At 44.4% G+C, this 18668-nt stretch overlaps 1 protein-coding gene and 1 long non-coding RNA gene across 2 annotated transcripts in view; one reads left to right on the top strand and one right to left on the bottom strand.

Annotated features, from left to right (window-relative positions):
- Positions 1-587: 587 nt before the first annotated feature.
- Positions 588-18648, bottom strand: LOC133508912 (uncharacterized). Its single transcript, XR_009797186.1, has 3 exons — positions 18546-18648; positions 11167-11364; positions 588-844 (listed from the first exon to the last, which is right to left on the bottom strand). It is a non-coding gene; the product is annotated as an uncharacterized LOC133508912 (long non-coding RNA).
- psd2 (pleckstrin and Sec7 domain containing 2) overlaps positions 9445-18668 on the top strand; it is a 41184-nt gene continuing 31960 nt past the window's right edge. Inside the window, exons 1-2 of the mRNA XM_061835452.1 lie at positions 9445-9508; positions 17860-18428. Of these exons, the coding sequence (XP_061691436.1) occupies positions 17944-18428 (485 nt within the window). The 5' untranslated portion in view covers positions 9445-9508; positions 17860-17943. The remainder of the gene's footprint in view (positions 9509-17859; positions 18429-18668) is intronic.

Below are 18668 nucleotides of genomic sequence, written 5' to 3'. Positions count from 1 at the left end.
TATGAAGCAACTGCATTCATAGAGCTATCCAGACAATAAGATCAAGTAATGTTCTGATGAATGATACATTTTTTTTTTTGATGGAGTGCAGCCCAACAATTAGCTCAACTAAAAAAGGATGCACGAGTCCAATTTCTGGTCAATTATTTTTGCTTTATTCACAGGAGAGAATTGTTTGTAAGGCTGCCATCAATTCATGGTTTGGTCAGGTTCTTTCATGCCAGGTCGCGGGGGCCGATCCAAAGCCGAAGTTTGCAAAGGGTCGCCTTTCACTCAGCTGGATGAACGCTGGAAAAACAATCGCAAACAGCGCTTCACGTGAAGACCAGCTGAGGCTCCCTCCGAAGGCAGTCAAAACAGTAGTGAATGTCTGTTGGCTTATTCTTTGGAAAGAAAAACCAGAAAGGAGGTATGCCTTCTATTTCCTGCAGCGCGCTCTTAAGCTCCATTCAATGTTGCACTGTCAGGAGTTTCAACAAATTGCATGCGATTCACATTAAAAAAAAAAAAAAAAAGGCCTAAAATCACATTTCGAACATCTCAAGTCAGTTCATGACGGAGTCTGACTCTAGCTCGGTGTCGGCGATTATTTGAAACTTCAAAGACTTTTTTAATTCCACATTTACAACTTGGCATGCGGGAAGGGCTGAGTGTGGTGCTGTTGCCATGGCGACGTGTCAGTCTGTTGACCTGGCTGCCCGGCAAGTTGGCATGCTAACCGCCATGTACGCAGAATGTGTCTCAAAACACACATGGCACACTCTGTCGTGATGTTGGCAGGCCTTCCCGTGTTTGTCTGTCTGGCCGTCTCTCAGAAGTACGCATGCACAAGCGCACATGCGCCCTGTAAACAAACGTGGACGGTTTTCAGGTGCCGAAAGGGTCCCTCTTCGGGTCCGCGTGGTGAACAAGTGGTCACAGGTGAAAGTGATGGGCACCTCTCAAAGAACCGCTTACGGCGCGGGTGCCAAGCTCTTTTTTGTTGTTGTTGCAGGCCACATTGTAGTTACGGCCTGCGCCCCATAGGGCCGTTAATTTATGAACTGGTTTTGGAATCCGAAATCAAGGATCATGGGTTGTTTGTGTTGTGAACCATTGTTCGGTTTTGGTAAAATGCTTTGAATATTTTAACATGATCATATATGACATATGACGATTAGAAATTTTCGGCACAGGTTTTCACAAGAATCACTGATTCTGACACAATTTGCCTTTGCATCATGTTGTGGGCCAGATGTGGCTCCCGGGCCTTGGGTTTGACACCTGTGGCTCTAGGGGCGATGTGCCATCCAATTTTAATGCCCATGAGCATAATGACACAGATCACACGCACACACACGCACGCACACGCACCCACACAGACGGACAGACACACGCATTATATTGTGTATCTCATGAATATTTGTCTATTCTATGTTACAAAAAGCCCGCTCGCAACTCGAATGAGGATACAGGTACAGAAGATGAATGAATGAATAAATGAATCATTGAATGAATGAATGAACAGCAAATGAATAAAAAAAAATATTAATCTACTGGAAGAGGGAGGTGCTGGGCGTGGCTAAAAGACATCTCTGATTGGACGAGAGGGAAGACTCGATTGGACAATTTGATTAAGAAGATATTTCATATCTGGCGGATTTTTCGAAAAGAGCGTTTTTGGTGATTCTACTGTTGCTGCTGCAATCAAATAATATTTTCACCCGGGAGGCCTCTATTCTGTGCGATTTAGTTATTATCTGTGTTTTTTTGCACTTCAGGGCCACCGTACCCTTCTGTTTAAACATTGCACATTCACAACTCTTCAAGTGGTGAATTCAAATGGACACATACGAACACACGTATGCACATACTCATGCACCCCCCCACCCCACATTTTTCAATTTTGATTCAAAGTCTGTTGATCAGGATCTTAGAACCGACTGCAAATGTGTGTCTACACACGTTTACACATTTGTGTTCGTATGTGCCATGTCAGTGCCCAGCCTGCCTCAAGCATCTCCCCGTGGTTTGCCCCCGTTGTGGCAGACGCCTTATAAGCGTTAAGCTCTTTGGAACCGAGCTCATCTGCAGGATTCTGTCTGCGTGTGTGTGTGTGTGTGTGTGTGTGTGTGTGTATGTGCATCATTTGGAGTACAGCAGACATTGGGATTGGGAACGGTCCGGACTGTGAATAGTGAAAATCTGCAGATAATTGTTGGCCATTATAATTCCAGCCATCCATTTTCTTTGCCACTTATCCTCACGAGGGTCACGGGGAGTGCTGGAGCCTATCCCAGCTGTCAACGGGCAGGAGGCGGGGTACAACCTGAACTGGTCGCCAGCCAATCGCAGGGCACATCGAGACAAACAGCAAACACACCTAGGGGCAATTTAGAGTGCCCAATTAATGTTCCATGTTTTGGGGATGTGGGAGGAAACCGGAGTGCCTGGAGAAAAGCCACGCAGGCATGGGGAGAACATGTTAACTCCACACAAGCGGGGCTGGGATCGTACCCAGGTACTCAGAACCGTGAGGCCAACGCTTTCCCAGCTGACCCACCGTGCCGGCTATTATAATTACAATGAAAAAACAAAAATCAATACATTTAAACCTAGAACCTGTTTATGGGGTTGATTCCCCCTACCCATAAAAAAAACAAAAAAACAAAAAATATCTGCAGGAACCAAACTGCGAGTATGCAGTTGTATATACAGTATGTGTATACAGTTTGTGTTGTTTATATTTAAATCCATCGAAAGCACGTCACTGCGTCCATGTGTTAATATTTGTCTATGTGTCCTACTAGAGTGCAATTGTACAACACCCATATTGAAAACATGTACAAAGTATTTTGAATTTTTGGGAAATGTATTAAATGTATTTAAAAAGAACCCAGCACAATATTTTGTGAGTGACTTTTGACAGCAGGTCTTTCTTGAAGATGATGCAAGGAACTTAGCACACCGACAGCATCTTTCGGAAGTTTGCCCGTTCGTCTTTGCTGCACCTTTCCAACTCCTTCTGCTTGGATGGGCAGTATCAGTGGCAGCAATTTCATATCTCTCACCAGATATTCAATCAGATTTAAGTTTGCTCTCCCAGGGTTGTACTGAATCACATGTTTGATATCTGGACTGCGTGCTTCTGGAAAAATGAACCACCTCCCAGGTCTGACATCTATTAGCGTTCTGGAGCAGGTTTTTGACCAAGGTGTCACTGTACTTTACTAAATGTTGCCTACACTCCTGACTAATCTTCCTTCCAGTTCCTGCCTCTGAAAAACATCCGCCACCGCCGTGCTTTACTGACCGAATGATGAGCTTTATCGAGATTCCCTCAAACTTGATGTTTGGAATTCGCACTGAGGACTTCCATCTTTGTCGAATCAGATTGGGTAATTTTTCTCTCATGGTCTGAGAGTCCTCCATGTGCCTTTGGGCCACTACAAAGGCCTAATAGATACTTTTCACGTGACGTCATGAGTCACATGACTTTTGTTTACGACGCCCACTGGACAGCAAAACAACAATACGACTCGCGTTTTTTTAGTGATCTTTTTGTGAATATTGGCTTGCTTATAAGCGTGTTACAGCCTTTTCGTGATGGTATTTCATTGCGTGGCTTATGGTTGTAAGAACAGACAGAAAAAGTGATTTGACACTTCAGGCATTGTTTACCTTTTTTGCTCGGCATTCAGCTAATTTACTGGGTATCCTCCACACTTTTTACATATCTTTCCGGAGGTCTTTGGGCTGTCAATATGCCTCCTCACACCCGCAGTGAAACTTTGCTTTCCTGGTTTGCGATGGATAACGTGAACCTCGTGGCTGTCGCTAGCCATAGACTTTAGCTGCACTTTTGCTAACTCATGGGACCGGGGTATGACGATCGTTTTTTCGAGCGTGAGCTTCAGCCCCTGGCTGAGTAACTTTTTGCGCACACTCATCGAGTTGTTAGCGAAAACAATGCGGTCTCTGACCATCTCATCGCTGTTTGTGTAGTTACAGTCTTTAACCAACAACTTGAGTTCTCTCACAAAGTGCTCACATGACTCACATTTAGTTTGTACCTTCTCATGAAACTTATATCGAGCAAATATGGGGTTTATTTTCGGAGTGAGGTAATCAGAGAAATTTTCATCATAGGTTTTTAGCAACTTATCTTCATCTCCGGTCAGTGTCCACGTATTGCCGACATTCCGTACTTTTTCACCGATCCACAGCAGGAAGGACTGCACTTTTCCTCTTCAGCTCTGTTTTTAAGTGGTCCCCGTGAACATGAATTCGGGGGGTTGCTTGAAATCTCCGTCACGCATCTGATAAATTGGATGAGTCCCAGTCCATCCTTGGGGTTAGAACACCGAACGTACACCTCGATTGTCATCGTCTTCACTCGTCTCCCCACCCCGTGGCCCCCTGCGAGTCCGTAGTTACACTACCATCACTCTGGCCCCGCGTTATGATCTTGCTTGAATAACGTAGACATGAGTCCAACTGCACTTTTTAACGTGTGTGATATTTATTTCGCTTTTCCCCCCGCCAACCACTCTGGCTCACTTCCTTATCGTCCTGGCTCGTCGCGCCCCAATGACATCATCACAATCACACCACAAACTCTCATAACTGGCTTCTTTCTTTCTTCTTCTTTCTTTATTCCTCACTCCAGCACAAGTGCCTCAATCGGCTCTGGTTACAGTGTTCGTTTGTCAAAGGACTTTAAAGAAAAAAGATCAAATGATAACGGTCGCCAAAATATTACACTGTGCACTTATTGCTTCCTAGCCATGATATGTAGATAGATCTTGCTGTCCAAAATGGCGATGTTAAAAAAAAAAAAAACACGTGGTCGGCGTGACGTCAATGAAAAGTATCTATTGGTGGATTGGTGCATTCATGGTTGTCCTTCTTCAAGGTGTTCCTTCTCACAAAGAGGCTTCCTGGTTATTTCCCGACTCCTGGTAGTTCTGTATCTTTCCCCCGATCTGTGTCTTGTACCGATACTGTCTCTGAGGTCTTTAGACTTAATGCTTAATTTTTGCTGGATAAACAGATGTGTGTATCGATATGAATTGACTTCCAATTAACCTGTAAAAACATCTCAAGGATAATCGGCGGAAACGGGATGCCCCTGAGCTCAATTTTGAGCTTCATGGCTAGGGCTGTGAGATACTTATGTTAATGTGATTTCCACGTGCACAAATACACAGCCACACTGGACACCTCATTAAGCACAGCTGGACCTCCAAGAAGTGTAGAAGCTTTGATTTTGATTGAGAGTCTCATTGGTATTCGCTTTTTTTTATTTTTTTATTTGCCATTGTTGCAGCCCGAGTCCTTCATCCGGTACGACGCAGACATCCCTGCAAACCTCACCCACAACACCCGTTCATGTCGTTCCTCCGGCACAGCGACACACTCCTGCGTGCACCATCGTAGGGGACCTCCTCACTCCAACAACCAAGCAAGCTGTTTTCATTTTTTTTTTTTTTTTTGCATCATCCAGAAATAACCGCCCCCATCCCGTTGTCACAGTCTTCTCAAAATGTTTCCGCCGTCACAGTCCAGCAGATGTCACTTAGCGGCAGACGCACCTCTTTATTTCTCCATCCATCCCTCCGCCTCTCTAGGGACGCAGAAGAGGGGGGCAGCGAGTGCATCTGCTTATGTGTGTGTACGTCAACGGGAGGGGGAGGGCAGACCGGCAGGTTAATGAATTAGTAATTAGGACTGACATGGCGTCTGCAGTAGGTTCCACCTAAACTACTTCTTGAATCTCCAATTCTCCGGTCAGCTGTGCGTCCTCTCTTTGTCATCTCCACCCCCCTCCCTATCATCTCTTTCCATCATTTCTGTACAAAAACATCGTCTCCGCCCACCCCCAACCTGCCCTCACCGCGTCTTGCCTGCCTAACCTTCTCCTCCCCTTGTCTTCAAACACACACACATGCCTTTTGTTCTGCCCACAACGGCCTCATGACTTTATTCAGGCTCTTCTTGCTAATGCTGCTGCTTACTTCCATCTCCTTCTCATGTGCTATTGATCACAAGTGATCCCTCAATTGACTGAGCTTCTCAATCCATACCGACTTCGCAATAAAGCCCCGAGACGAAGGGCTGTGTTCAATTTCCCAGAAGGAAACATAACAAAATGTTGGCACAAGGTCAGTGTATTGGATCTGTGCACCGCTGCTGATCCCGTTTTTTTTTTTCCTTCTGAACTTGAGGTGGCAATTTAAACATTTGGTACCTGCAAATTCAAATCTTCAAATGGAATTCCACCAACAGTAAATTAACTTTCAACTTGGACAAGGTCACACGTTCGGCCTGTGTGAAGTCCCTCAAGAAGCAGGCAAATCCCACGAGGCCTCACTGCGGACCCATCAGCAGACCTCAGTCTTAAGGGGGTGTACAGAAAAATTCAAGGGGGAGGGAGTGGAGCAAATCTATTACTACCCTACAGATAGAAGCCAACAAAATTTTTGACAATCTCACCCTAACCTATTTTTGAAGTACTGATGCACATAATCTGCATCAAATATTACAAGCAAAAACAGCAATCCTCATAATTCAAGGTATCAATCAAACACGCAAGTGTTCAAATTATTAGATGTCGCACTAGAGAACCGGTGTCAAACCCAAGGCCCAGGGGCCAGATCTGGCCCACCGGATGATTTTATGTGGCCCGCAAAGCAAAATCTTTCATATTAACTCCTGTGATTTTTGTTCCGATCCGTACCAAAATTTCAAATTGTCATTTAATTATCCCAGCTGCTTAACCTCACAAGGGTTGCAGGAACGCTGGAGCCTATCCCAGCTGGCTTCGGGCAAAAGGCGGACTACACCCTGAACTGGTCGCCAGTCAGTCGCAGGGCAGATATCGACACCATCACTGAGAGGGAATTAATCCCCCACCGTACCACTACACCATCAGTGATGCAATTTCAAATTGTCATATCATAAATGATAACACTGTGGTATTTTAAGCATTTTTTGTGTTCCCAAACAATAGCTGAAAACACATTCCCCTTGATGTTTGATTCCAAAAATAGTTTAGAAATTCCATGTGGAAATATGATGAGCCAATCAAAGATTTTTACGGTTTCACAGTCATAACGGCCCAATGAGGGAAACCGGAACTCCAATGTGGACCGTGACAAAAACAAGTTTGACACCTCTGCACTACAGACATCTCTCAAACTTAAAAAAACAAAAACAAAAACAAAAACATGGGCATCCCGTCTGGACGGCGTACTGCGCCGGTGAAAAAGAGTTTTCCTAAAATTAGGACAAGGTTGCAGGGTGTGACAACGCTCGGCACAGATCGCAGTGCAGATTTGTATGTGCTAAGTATGTTCGCTTTGAATTGTCCATTTTCTTCCGGGGGGGGGGGGGGGGGGGGTTTCAGCCGTTGACTGGGAACAAACCACAAGCCACAGTATCTTCCCGTTCAACCGAAAATCTCAGATAATTCAGTCATCACGATAACAAAATCCAGACTCGAGCCTTGTTGAGGACAGTGCGGAGCGCTAATAGAGAACGCACGGGTCAACAACGTTCTTCAGTGCGGCCACATCATCAGAGTTCGGGGCAGACAGCTATTATCTGTAAACAGCACAATCTGCTTTCCCCCCGACACAATCTCTACGTGGGGGAAAATCAATTCCTCATTTTGCGAGGAACGCTCTATCAAAGTCGCAATGTCCACAAAGACAACAACTCAAATCCTCATACATCAGTATTCATTTCTCAAAGGGTGTCACCTGACACTGAATGCTATTTGTCTTTGTTCTCCGAGGTGCATAGTTGATTGTCTGGCTATTTTTGATTTGTTTGGGGTTTTAATTAAATTGATGGGGTGTGGGGGAATAAGAAAAGACACGCGCCATTTTGAAAGAATGATACGTTTGAGTTTATTCCGCAGCCCAGCCGACCTTATGAGACCACCAGTCGCTGCTGGAGAATTTGTTACATTTACTCGATGTACTGTAGTACTTTTGGTCTGTTTAAATACTACGAACACAATCTTTTGACACCACACTTGTGAGCAGTCACTCTTGGCTAGAATTAAAACGTCGTTCACTAAAAAGCAATTAAGTTGTATATGTACTTTTTTTGATATTCTGGTTTGAGTGGGGCGGCACGGTGGATCAGCTGGTAAAGAGTTGGCCTCACAGTTCTGAGGACCCGCGTTTGATCCCGGCCCCGCCTGTGTGGAGTTTGCATGTTCTCCCTGTGCCTGCGTGGGTTGTCTCCAGGCACTTCGGTTTCCTCCCACATCCCGAAAACATGAAACATGAATTGGTCATTCTAAAATTCCCCCTAGGTGTGATTGTGAGTGCGACTGTTTATCTCTATGTGCCCTACGATTGGCTGGCAACCAGTTCAGGGTGTACCCTGCCTCCTGCCCGTTGACAGCTGGGATAGGCTCCAGCACTCCCCGCGACCCTCGTGAGGATAAGTGGCAAAGAAAATGGATGGATGGATGGTTTGAGTGGCAGTTGTTGGGCTGGCCCACACTGTGCTTTGGCACCAACCCCCCCACCCAACGCTGCAGGTTTCATTGACGCCAACCTCAGCAGTTAAAGGTTATGCCACGCAAGATGTTTTGGGACTGGTTTGGCTGTTATTGGCAAAATGTTCATTGAGCACAGAATTTGCCTTTTATCAAAAATCAGTTCAACAGCTCTCGTTCTTGGCATATATCAGTTTTGAATTGATTTATTTGCCCTGCAGTTGACCAACAATGTATAAAATCAGGCTAGTATTTCATCTTGTTTTCCCTATAGAACACGTCAATTTCTTTTCTAAACCTAACTTGCATGATAAATGCTTAGACCTTTGACACCAGGGGTACTTTAGACCTTGGACAGAACTATTTAACTGGCTGTAAATCATCTGCATACTGTGCTCCCCTCTGGTCACTATTCCAACTTTCCCCTTCCAATCAAGACTCGCGCTCATGTGATGTCAATACCCTGCGAAATAAATAGGCCAGCGCGAGTTGAAGAGGAGGACAACCCTTTCAGTCTTGTATCCACTTACATTAGGTCTATTGCACATCTAATAAAGTGAGAGCCCCGTAATGCGTTGCCGCTTATGTCGGTTGCAACTTTAGTGCTCATCCGGGCTGAAGGCTGCACTGTCTCAAGTCGGCAGGGGCGCCGAGACGCGTCCCTGTCGCCTTCACACGCAGAGCTCCAGCCCAGGAAGGGGTGGCGGTGCTCCGGAGCATCTCAGCCGAGCCTCGGACACCCTGTGCGGCATCGCGCGGAGGCGGAAAGAGAGAGAGTGAGAGAGAGAGAGAGAGAGGGGGGGGGGGAGGTCAGAGAGAGAGAGAGAGAGAGGGGGGGGGGGAGGTCAGAGAGAGAGAGAGAGAGAGAGAGAGAGAGAGAGAGAGAGAGAAGAGAGAGAGAGAGAGAGTCATCAGGGAGGAAGAAAACAACGCGTCTCCTAGCGCTGTTCCCCGGTGTGGATGTACGGAGGCAGACGGGGGGAAGAGGACCACCGCAGCTCTCTCGTTTTACCGGTGAGTGAATAAATATTCAGCGTGGACGACATACGGTTATGATATGAGAACCATAGCATAGCGCATCTGCAGGAACGGCAACAGTTTTATTTTTGCACGATGGTATGGGTCGCTTTGACGTTTGACGTACTGTTTTTCTTGCTAATCTGGGATCATAATATTTGGTCTAGACCGGCGGGATCTGCTCAGTTAAAGCGACCAGCGGGTAGTGGGATTTTTTTTTTTTTTTTTTAATGACAGGTGTGTTCACTATTTTGTTCCTTCTCCTTCCGTCTTGATCGGTTAACCCGAGCGCACGTTGCTTGTTGAAACGTTACCAAGGTCTATTATAGAGGTGGGAAAAAAAAAAGACACCGGCCTCAATTGAGCTTGAACCAAGTCTCCCAGCCATCTTGTTGTCATGGTTACTGGCTCGAGGAGGCTGGGAGGACTCACTCTCTCTCTTACACACACACACACACACACCACACACACACACACACGCATGTACACACATTGGGTGAGGAGACAATGAGCCCTGTCTATCTACTTTGTTTATGTCATTTAAAGTGTATTAGGAGACTCTGGGAAAAACAAGCACGGGGCAAGCACATGTTACTTGTTGGCTAACACACTTATAGATATAAGGATTATAAAACTTGTTAACTGAAGAGTGTAAAATTTTTGTTTGGGGGGGCAGGCGGGGATGTGTTTCTACTGAAATAGGGCTTCCTTAGTCGAGGCACTTAACATCAACGTGAGAAAAGATGCAATTATCCTAATTACAGACATTTGCATGTCTAGTTAGGATCCCGTGCAATTTACAGCACTGGTGGAATCGTAGCGGGTTTCTCCAGAGTACTAATCTTATAGTCGAGGTGTGGGACAGGCACCACTTTCTCACACTTCATCGGCACAAGTGATGATCCAGCGCTACTGCTGCAGAGGATGGAACATGGATGCACTTTAAAGGTCCAGCATGTGCAGCATAGCCAGTGAAATATGGATATTAATTAGATTCTACATTAGAATACTGACATCGAGATGTTACACCCCCCCCCCCCAAAAAAAAAAAGACAAAAGTCGGCTTTAAATGGATTGGGCCAAAGAATAAGCCAATAAGATAAAACCCATGCATTATGTATGCGATATGGACAAAAAGGACTGGGACACGTCTTCATTAATTAATCAGTCTAGGGATTGGGCTACACCCCTTAGTTGCCTTTCAGTTTTAATGTCACATTATAGATTAAACACATTCTTTGTTATACGATGGTGGGGAAAGCCCTAAATGTTCACCACGTGGACAAAGCAAAGTTCCTCAAAGTATTTAATTTCCATCACAGAATGAATTAAATACAGTATCTATCTATCTATCTATCTATCTATCTATCTATCTATCTATCTATCTATCTATCTATCTATCTATCTATCTATCTATCTATCTATCTATCTATCTATCTATCTATCTATCTATCTAGTTTGATGTAGAAGAATCTGTTCGCAATGACACCCCCCCCCCCAAAAAAAAAATAAAAAATGGGAGCAGCGATTGAGGGCCACAGAAACACTCTGAAACTTTGCATCAAGTATTTGAGCATAGGCTGTTCCGTTCTGGCTGCTGTGTGTGTGTTTACATGTACGGCTACTGTATCGGTAAATGGGAGCAAATGGCTGACCTTGATAGAAGTGACACATCGGGGTGATTTGGGGGAACCGTTCCGCTCCACTGGAAGCTCGATGTTAGCTGGACGGAGCAGGCAGGCAGGCAGGCAGGCAGGCAGGCAGGCAAAAGCCCACTCTGGATGGCTTCCAACTTTGTGTTTTCCTGCCTCCCTGTCTTGGGCTGACAACCAGGAAATGATTTCTTCCCCCATCTGTATGCATGACACACAAATAGGTTTCGAAAAGGTTACATGAAAGCTTTGGACTGTGGCTGAGGTTGCAGTAGTGCACGCAGGCGGCATGAAGTGGACAGGGTCAGCGGGTCATTTATTCTGTGAGAGGGGGTTATTTTATTTATTTATTTTGTCATTTGTCAGTGATAGAGGATATGGGGAGGAGGGGGGGGGCTGCTTCATATCTGATTGTCATTGTTCTTTTCACCAGTTTTCAGCTTCAGCTTCAGTCACATTGTACTACCTTTTAAGATGGTGACTAAAAAATGATTGTTTAGAAATTGAGGTTTTGGATTTGCTGAAAAACTGAATGACTCCATTTTACCATGCTGCTGCTGCAAAAAAAAAAAAAACCTGAAGCTTGGTTTCCCACCCCCCTTTTCAACGACTGTCAGAAAATCTGAGGTATTCTTTCCCTGCTTTGTTTTCACTAAGCTATTCACCTCTGGTCATCGTGCGTCATCGTGCGCTTGCCTGGGATTTCGGGAGACGCAATTATCCGCGACTGGCACACAGTGCATCATGTGTGTCGAACACATGAAGGTCAGGTTAAAGGTCAAAGTGTATAAACAAGGTATCTGAGTCCAGGGAAACTCCAAGGTCAAACGCAGGTTCTGGGATGCTGGTCAACCTAAACCATTTATTTTCTTAAACTATGTAGGCCATTTCAAACACCATTTAAAAAGGCATAACTGTCATCTAAGTAATAAAAGAAATATAATAACACTATAATAAAACTTCACAGTGTTTATGAAAGTGAAGAGAATGGCTGTTGCTGAAGAAATTGTGCCTTTTAACATCCATCCATCCATCCATTTTCTTCATCGCTTATCCTCACGAGGGTTGCAGGAGTGTCAGAGCCTATCCCAGCTGTCAACGGGCAGGAGGCGGGGTACAGCCTGAACTGGTTGCCAGCCAATTGCAGGGCACGTTGAGACAAACAGTCGCACTCACAATCACACCTAGGGGCAATTTAGAGCGTCCAATTAATGTTGCATGTTTTGTTTTTGGGATGCGGGAAGAAACCGGAGTGCCCGGAGGAAACCCACGCGGGGATGGGGAGAGGATGCAAAATTCACACAGGCAGGTACGGGATTGAACCCGGGACCTCCGAACTGTGAGGCCAAAGCTTTACCAGCTGCCCCACCGTGCCGCCTTTTCAACATTCTCTTACCAACCCACCGACACCATTGTAGTACATTGTTGGATGTTTTTCTATAGGTAGGAGATGCATTGAAAATATGTGGCGTCTATTAATACGGCTTGATTGGAGCCTTTAAGTGGATTGTGTTTAATGTGATTGGCAAGAAACGAGTCGGTTTAATTCCAGTCTGATTGCATCAGGAGCCTCCTTGGGATCTGTGACAGATCCCAATCACGGTTATCTCAAGAACCTCCCAGCGGACCCTGATTGTGTGTCAGAGGGATCAATAAATCACAGGATAGTGTGTGCACAATATGTGGATACTGTATTTGTGTGCATCGGGCAGTGTGTGGGTGTGCATAAGGGGATGTGAAAGCTGTCACAAGTGACAACATTGCATCAGTTGTCACACTCGCTGGTGGTACGGTGGTTCATCTGTCTGACTGGTCATGCGTGTGTGTGTACACATGATTGGCAGGCGCTCCGAGTGCAAATACCGCACTTTGATAAGGTTTAAGAGCGTTATTGTTCCGCTGACAAAAGCGGAATTGCGGTAACGAACACTTAGCTGTTATGTAAACATGCACACGCACGCAAAAGGATGCTCCAAACATCCTTCTGGCATGGATGAGAACACAACTGCTTTCTTCAAGGGCGGAAATCACAATGTGACATCGTACCACTAACGCATTTAGCTCAATCACTTCGAAAATGAACGTCCGACGGTGGATTTACTCTGAGATATTAGGAACCATAATGTGGAACAGATGAAGAGGAGAGAGGGGAAGAGGAATGGAACACTGGAGACCGACACGGAGAGAATTCCCACTTTCCATGTCTGGTTTCGTAACTGTTCACTGTTTCCATTTATGGAGCGCTGTCACTGTTTTGCTTGGGTATGTGCTCACATTTGACTCAATGTTGATATGTGCAAATGGATGCTAATAGCGCTTGTTTGCAAATACCCAGTAATTACGAAGGCTCCACTGTACGCAACATTATACACAGGTCTAGGGCTATTTGGACTCAATTATAATGCACTAATTAAGGCCAGTGGGCTCGTTGCTTGTTTTGACAATGATCAAAATAAGCATTTAAACAGTTTGTTGCCGGGCATTCCATTTCATCACACTTAATGCATGATGGTTATGCGCTGCCATGGGATTGATGTTTGCAGGGGGAATATATTGATAGCATTTGGTAAACACAATATGTTTCCAATTATTATGGCCCCCGTGAAGAAAAACGTGTCAGCCAATCGCGCCGCAGATATTCTGAAAGAATGCGCGGAGGGATCTGTCAAGGCGTCCTTTGAGATCATCGCGCGACAGTGAGAGGGATTAGAGAACAGCAGCAGAAAAGGCACACCGCTCGCCTGCAGAAATGACACAAAGCTCAAAAGAGTTGCATTTGACATGGTACAGTTCTTTAATAAACTTCCCCGTTTTCAATCAAGGATTTCTTCATTCAGCGCTAAAGATTTCCATTTCACAAGAGTTTTGTATTCATATGTCACTTCAACGCATGCAAACGTTAAAATGGGAGCCGTGCCTGGAGTGAATGTGCATCAGTTTTTGGTTTCTGCGCGATTTGCATCACACTCTTGCTGGGCTGATGCAACATTAAGTGGACCAGTGGTGTCCTCATGCTCAGGGGTTAAGATAAAGACTCAAAATCTACCACGGTGTTATCAAATCTGCCTACAAAGAACCGTGACTTTTATTCAAAAAGTTTAACACAGTGAGAACCACATTTTTTTTGTTAGCTTTTAACAGCCTCATAAATTTTAGTATGCAGTCGTTGGATCTTAAAATTATTTTGGTTGGCCTATTTTAAGAGCGCCGGCACAGTGGACGGCTGCTTAGCACATCTGCCTCACAGTCCTGAGGACCAGGGTCCAAATCTTGGTGTGGAGTTTGCATGTTAGTGCCCGTGCCTGAGTGTTTTTTTTTTTCCAGATACTCCGGTGTCCTCCCACATCCCCAATATATGCGAGTTTAATTGGAGATTCTAAATTGCGCCTTTTATGAACGTGAGGACAAATTATTGTTTTATTTTCTACGTACCCAGCATTTGGCTGGCGACCAGGTTAGGGTGTACCCTGCCTCTTGCCTGGAGTCAGCTGGGATAGATGTTAGAACCCCCCTAGTGAGGATAGGCAGTGTGCAAAATGGATGGATGGATATTTGCACGGCCTCCAACATGTGTTTGTCTTTTACTGGTGCAAAAATCAATTTTAGCCTGACGACTATGAGGCATTTTTTCCCCCCTCGGGGCATGTCTGCTGATGGGAAATATTAAATGCATTTTACAATAAAACCATTCATTAAATTGGACTCTGATATCCCGTTGAAGTCTTGCCTTCCCGTCAGACTGCAGCGTCATTGCCTGGTTTATTCCATTGTAAATGTGTGATTGGACAAGAAAAATGACCGTCATTGCACTGTTAATTGGTCTGTGTCAAAAGTGCACATCACCTGGCAAAAGCAGTTTTTTTCCAGTGGAAAATTTTGAGTAAAAAAAAAAAAGAATATTCAGCTGAAATTTTTTTTTCCTGAAATGAGATGATTGTACGGTACGGAACAGTATTGCTGCTGCCCCCCCCCCCAAAAAAAAAAAAGTCGCTACCACATTATAACAAGATACATTCTAATAACATTTACATAAAAAAAGATAATTCCATCCTACGGAATGTTATAACATTATAATGTGATATGTTTCACGTTATAATGTTATAACATTCTGTAGGATCGAACTATCTTTTTTTATGTAAATGTTTTTAGAATTTTTATCAGAAGGAGAATCATCTCTACTACATGGTAGTTTAGAATGTGAAATATATTAGTTGAATAAAAGGTCACTTCCCATGTGACACAGCAAACGACTTCACAACTCGTAACTTCAGCATTTCTCATCATGAACTGCACTTCCACAACGCTTACAAGAGAGTATGATGAAGAAGATTAAAGTAGCAGAAAATATTTTCAATCCATCATGCTTTACTTCTCTCTGTTTTTGCTTCTTGAGTGTTGCTACTGTATTTTCTCGCACTGAACAAGTTTTAAGTTGACCAATTATGGGTACTTACACTGTGGATTTAAAATGACAGAAGACTGACATCGGTTTTTACGACATGAGGATGTGAAATGAGGAAAGGATCAGTTCCTGTGTGCCACAGCCAGAATGTTGACAGGCCATGAATTTGCAGTATTTCTCATCAAGAGCAAGACTTGAAAAGAAAACAACTGATGACTTATGAATGAGCTTCGAGGATGCCTGTTGCACGGACTGAAGAAGCCTGCTCAGATGAGATGCAAAACATCTTCAAAATAGACCAGAACCATCTAGTTGCGATCACTTTCATGCCCTGAGAATATAAGAGGATGTTTTTGATTGATTGTCTTCTGGGTTAGCGCCTAGCACGCTCCTGCCGTGGCACTCAGCTGTCTCCTGACACAGACTGAAAAGGCAAATTCTTCCTTAAATGTCAACATCTGCCTCAATAAATTAGATTGTGAAAGTTAGAAGTACTTGCAATGTGGATTTTAAAAGAAATAATAGTGAAGCGAGGCAGATTTTTCCAGCACAAAGTGAAATTGGGTTTAGGGTCACGTGCTTTGTTGTGCCACAGCTAATTAGCTAAAAAGTCATCATTTCACAATTTCTTATTTCTACAGCAAGCTGATGTTTTACCAGGCAAGCACTTTCCGTTGCTATTACTTTGTCAGTCTTCTTCTTGTCTTTACTTTAAAAAAAAACTAACAAAAAGACAATTTCTGGGGTTTGGCTGATTGTGAGCAGAAAGTCTAATGCTACACAATACACACTTGACAATTTAGCTTGCTAATTCTTTTTTTCTTCTTCTTCTTCAGTGAGCATGAGCATGCATAATATGTATGATGTTTTATGCGATATGCTTGGAATAACAATGTTACTTTTCACTATCCATACTTTTCCCATCATTTTTTTCTGCCCATGATGTTTAGTTCATGAATGGTAGACACTTTCCATCCATCCATCCATCCATCCATCCATCCATCCATTTTCCTCACCGCTTATCCTCACGAGGGTCACAGGGAGGGCAGGAGCCTATCCCTGCTGTCAACGGGCAGGAGGCGGTGCACACCCTGAACGGGTTGCCAGCCAATCGCAGGGCACATGGAAACAAAAAGCCGTGCTCACAATGACACCAAGGGGCAATTTAGAGTGTCCAATTCATGTTGCATGTTTATGGAATGTGGGAGGAAACCTTAGTGCACGGAGGAAACCCACGCAGGCACGGGGAGAACATGCAAACTCCACACAGGCGGGTCCGGGATTGAACCCGGGACCTCAGAACTGTGAGGCCAACGCTTTACATACTGCCCCACCATGCCGCCCTGGTAGACACTTTCTCTTTGTAAAATCTAATAACTGAAATATTAAAAAAAAAGCTGGAAAAACAAAACAGGAAAAACAAAAACTCCCCCCCAAAAACACATATTTTTTAAATGTACGAATCCATGATATATATGTATATATATATATAATCAGATATAGTTATAATATAAACTGATTTAGGGTACACTTGATTTAGTAGACTCACAAAAAATAAAAAAACAAAAACAAAACACAATCAAAATTTTGTTAGGTTAGTGTTTGACTGATAAAAAAAGCCTGGTAAACAAAATAATTATTAGGATGCAACGAAAAAGAAATACCAGTACTAGTATATCATTTAGGATATATTATCTATTGCAGCTTGTAATTGTTCTCCACTCAAACAGATAGAATGAGACGGCATTTGTAATTCACACAAATCTATCTGTAATTAGATGGTGCTTATTAAAATTGCCCTTGAGTAATGATGGAAGATGAGCCCCAGAGGTCCCGGCTGGCAAACGAGCGCAATACTGCCCCGATACCCAAGAAAATACGTTCAAATCACATTATGCATTTTTTTTTTTTTTTTACAAAGCAGCGACGGGAACAGCGATTTATTCAGCCGCATAATATCGGCACAGACAGAGTGTGCAGCGGCTTACTGGATCATTCTGACAGGGTTGAGTTGGGCTTTATTAAACAAATCTCTGTGCCCTTGCATATGTTTCACACCCTCTTTTCATTGCTGGTTTGGGACCCCATGCAAGTTGGCAAAGTGCTTCAGACACTGAACTCCTTGTGCAACAAATCTTATCAAAGACGGTAAAACATATACCTGTAACGGTGAGATTTGTAACCATCTGTGAAAATAATTCCACGACAGTCTACCGCGGGTACTAGAAACTAACAATCTCTCAGGTGCAGTTTCTTTCTTATTTTTAAATTCGCTTCTCTCGCTATGCTTTCAGAGCATCCTGCCCCGGTTTTAATCTGAAGCTCTGGTCCACCTCGCTGACCGGAGTGGACGACTAAACCCGGACGCGAAGAGCAACATGACCCAGGAGGGGCAGGCTTTGCCGTCGCCCACCCCGTCAGAGAACTCAGCGGAGCCTGTCCCGAGTACCAATCACCGGCCTACAGAGACTCTGAACCAGACAGGCGAGGACAAGCCTGGTGCAGAGGTGAAGGAAGACATACAGGAGGGGAAAAAAGCAGAAGAGGTCAGTAAAGGAGAGGAGGAAGCAGAGAGGGAGGCTTACTGTAACGCTGGAGGGAGGGCAGAAATAAAGAAAGAGGGAGGAGAGGATGATTTGAAAGAGAGTGCTCATGTCCACGATCAACAGACAGACGGAGGGGAGGAGGAAGAGAGGGATGCGGCAAATGTTGATGAACGCAGACTAGACGAGGGGAGCTCCAAAAGGGAGGAGAAAACACATGCTGCAGATGAGATGAAAGAAGATGAGGAGGGGGGGAAGAATGGAGAGATGCAACCACCCACCAACCACGAAGCAGCTCAGCCCCTGCGGCAAGCTGGACGGTTAGTTCCATACCCCGTCGCCACTCTGTGCTGATAATTACACGATTGCTATTTTAATAGGAAGACGTTGAGTCAAGATGTTTGAGATGGACGACAAAGGATGAAAATAGAACTCACTCGCAGTTCCTCCGGCTTCCCCTGTTCGGGTCAGCTCAGGCTTAGCCCACTGAAATCATCGCAAATGAATCTGTTGTTGGCAGAGCAGCCACTTGCATTGAGCGTCACATAAGCTGTTCATCA

This window comes from Syngnathoides biaculeatus, chromosome 11, assembly GCF_019802595.1.
Source record: "Syngnathoides biaculeatus isolate LvHL_M chromosome 11, ASM1980259v1, whole genome shotgun sequence".
NCBI classification, from domain to species: Eukaryota; Metazoa; Chordata; class Actinopteri; order Syngnathiformes; family Syngnathidae; genus Syngnathoides; species Syngnathoides biaculeatus.
Note: the sequence above shows the minus strand (reverse complement) of the source record. Positions and strands in the feature narration are given on the sequence as shown.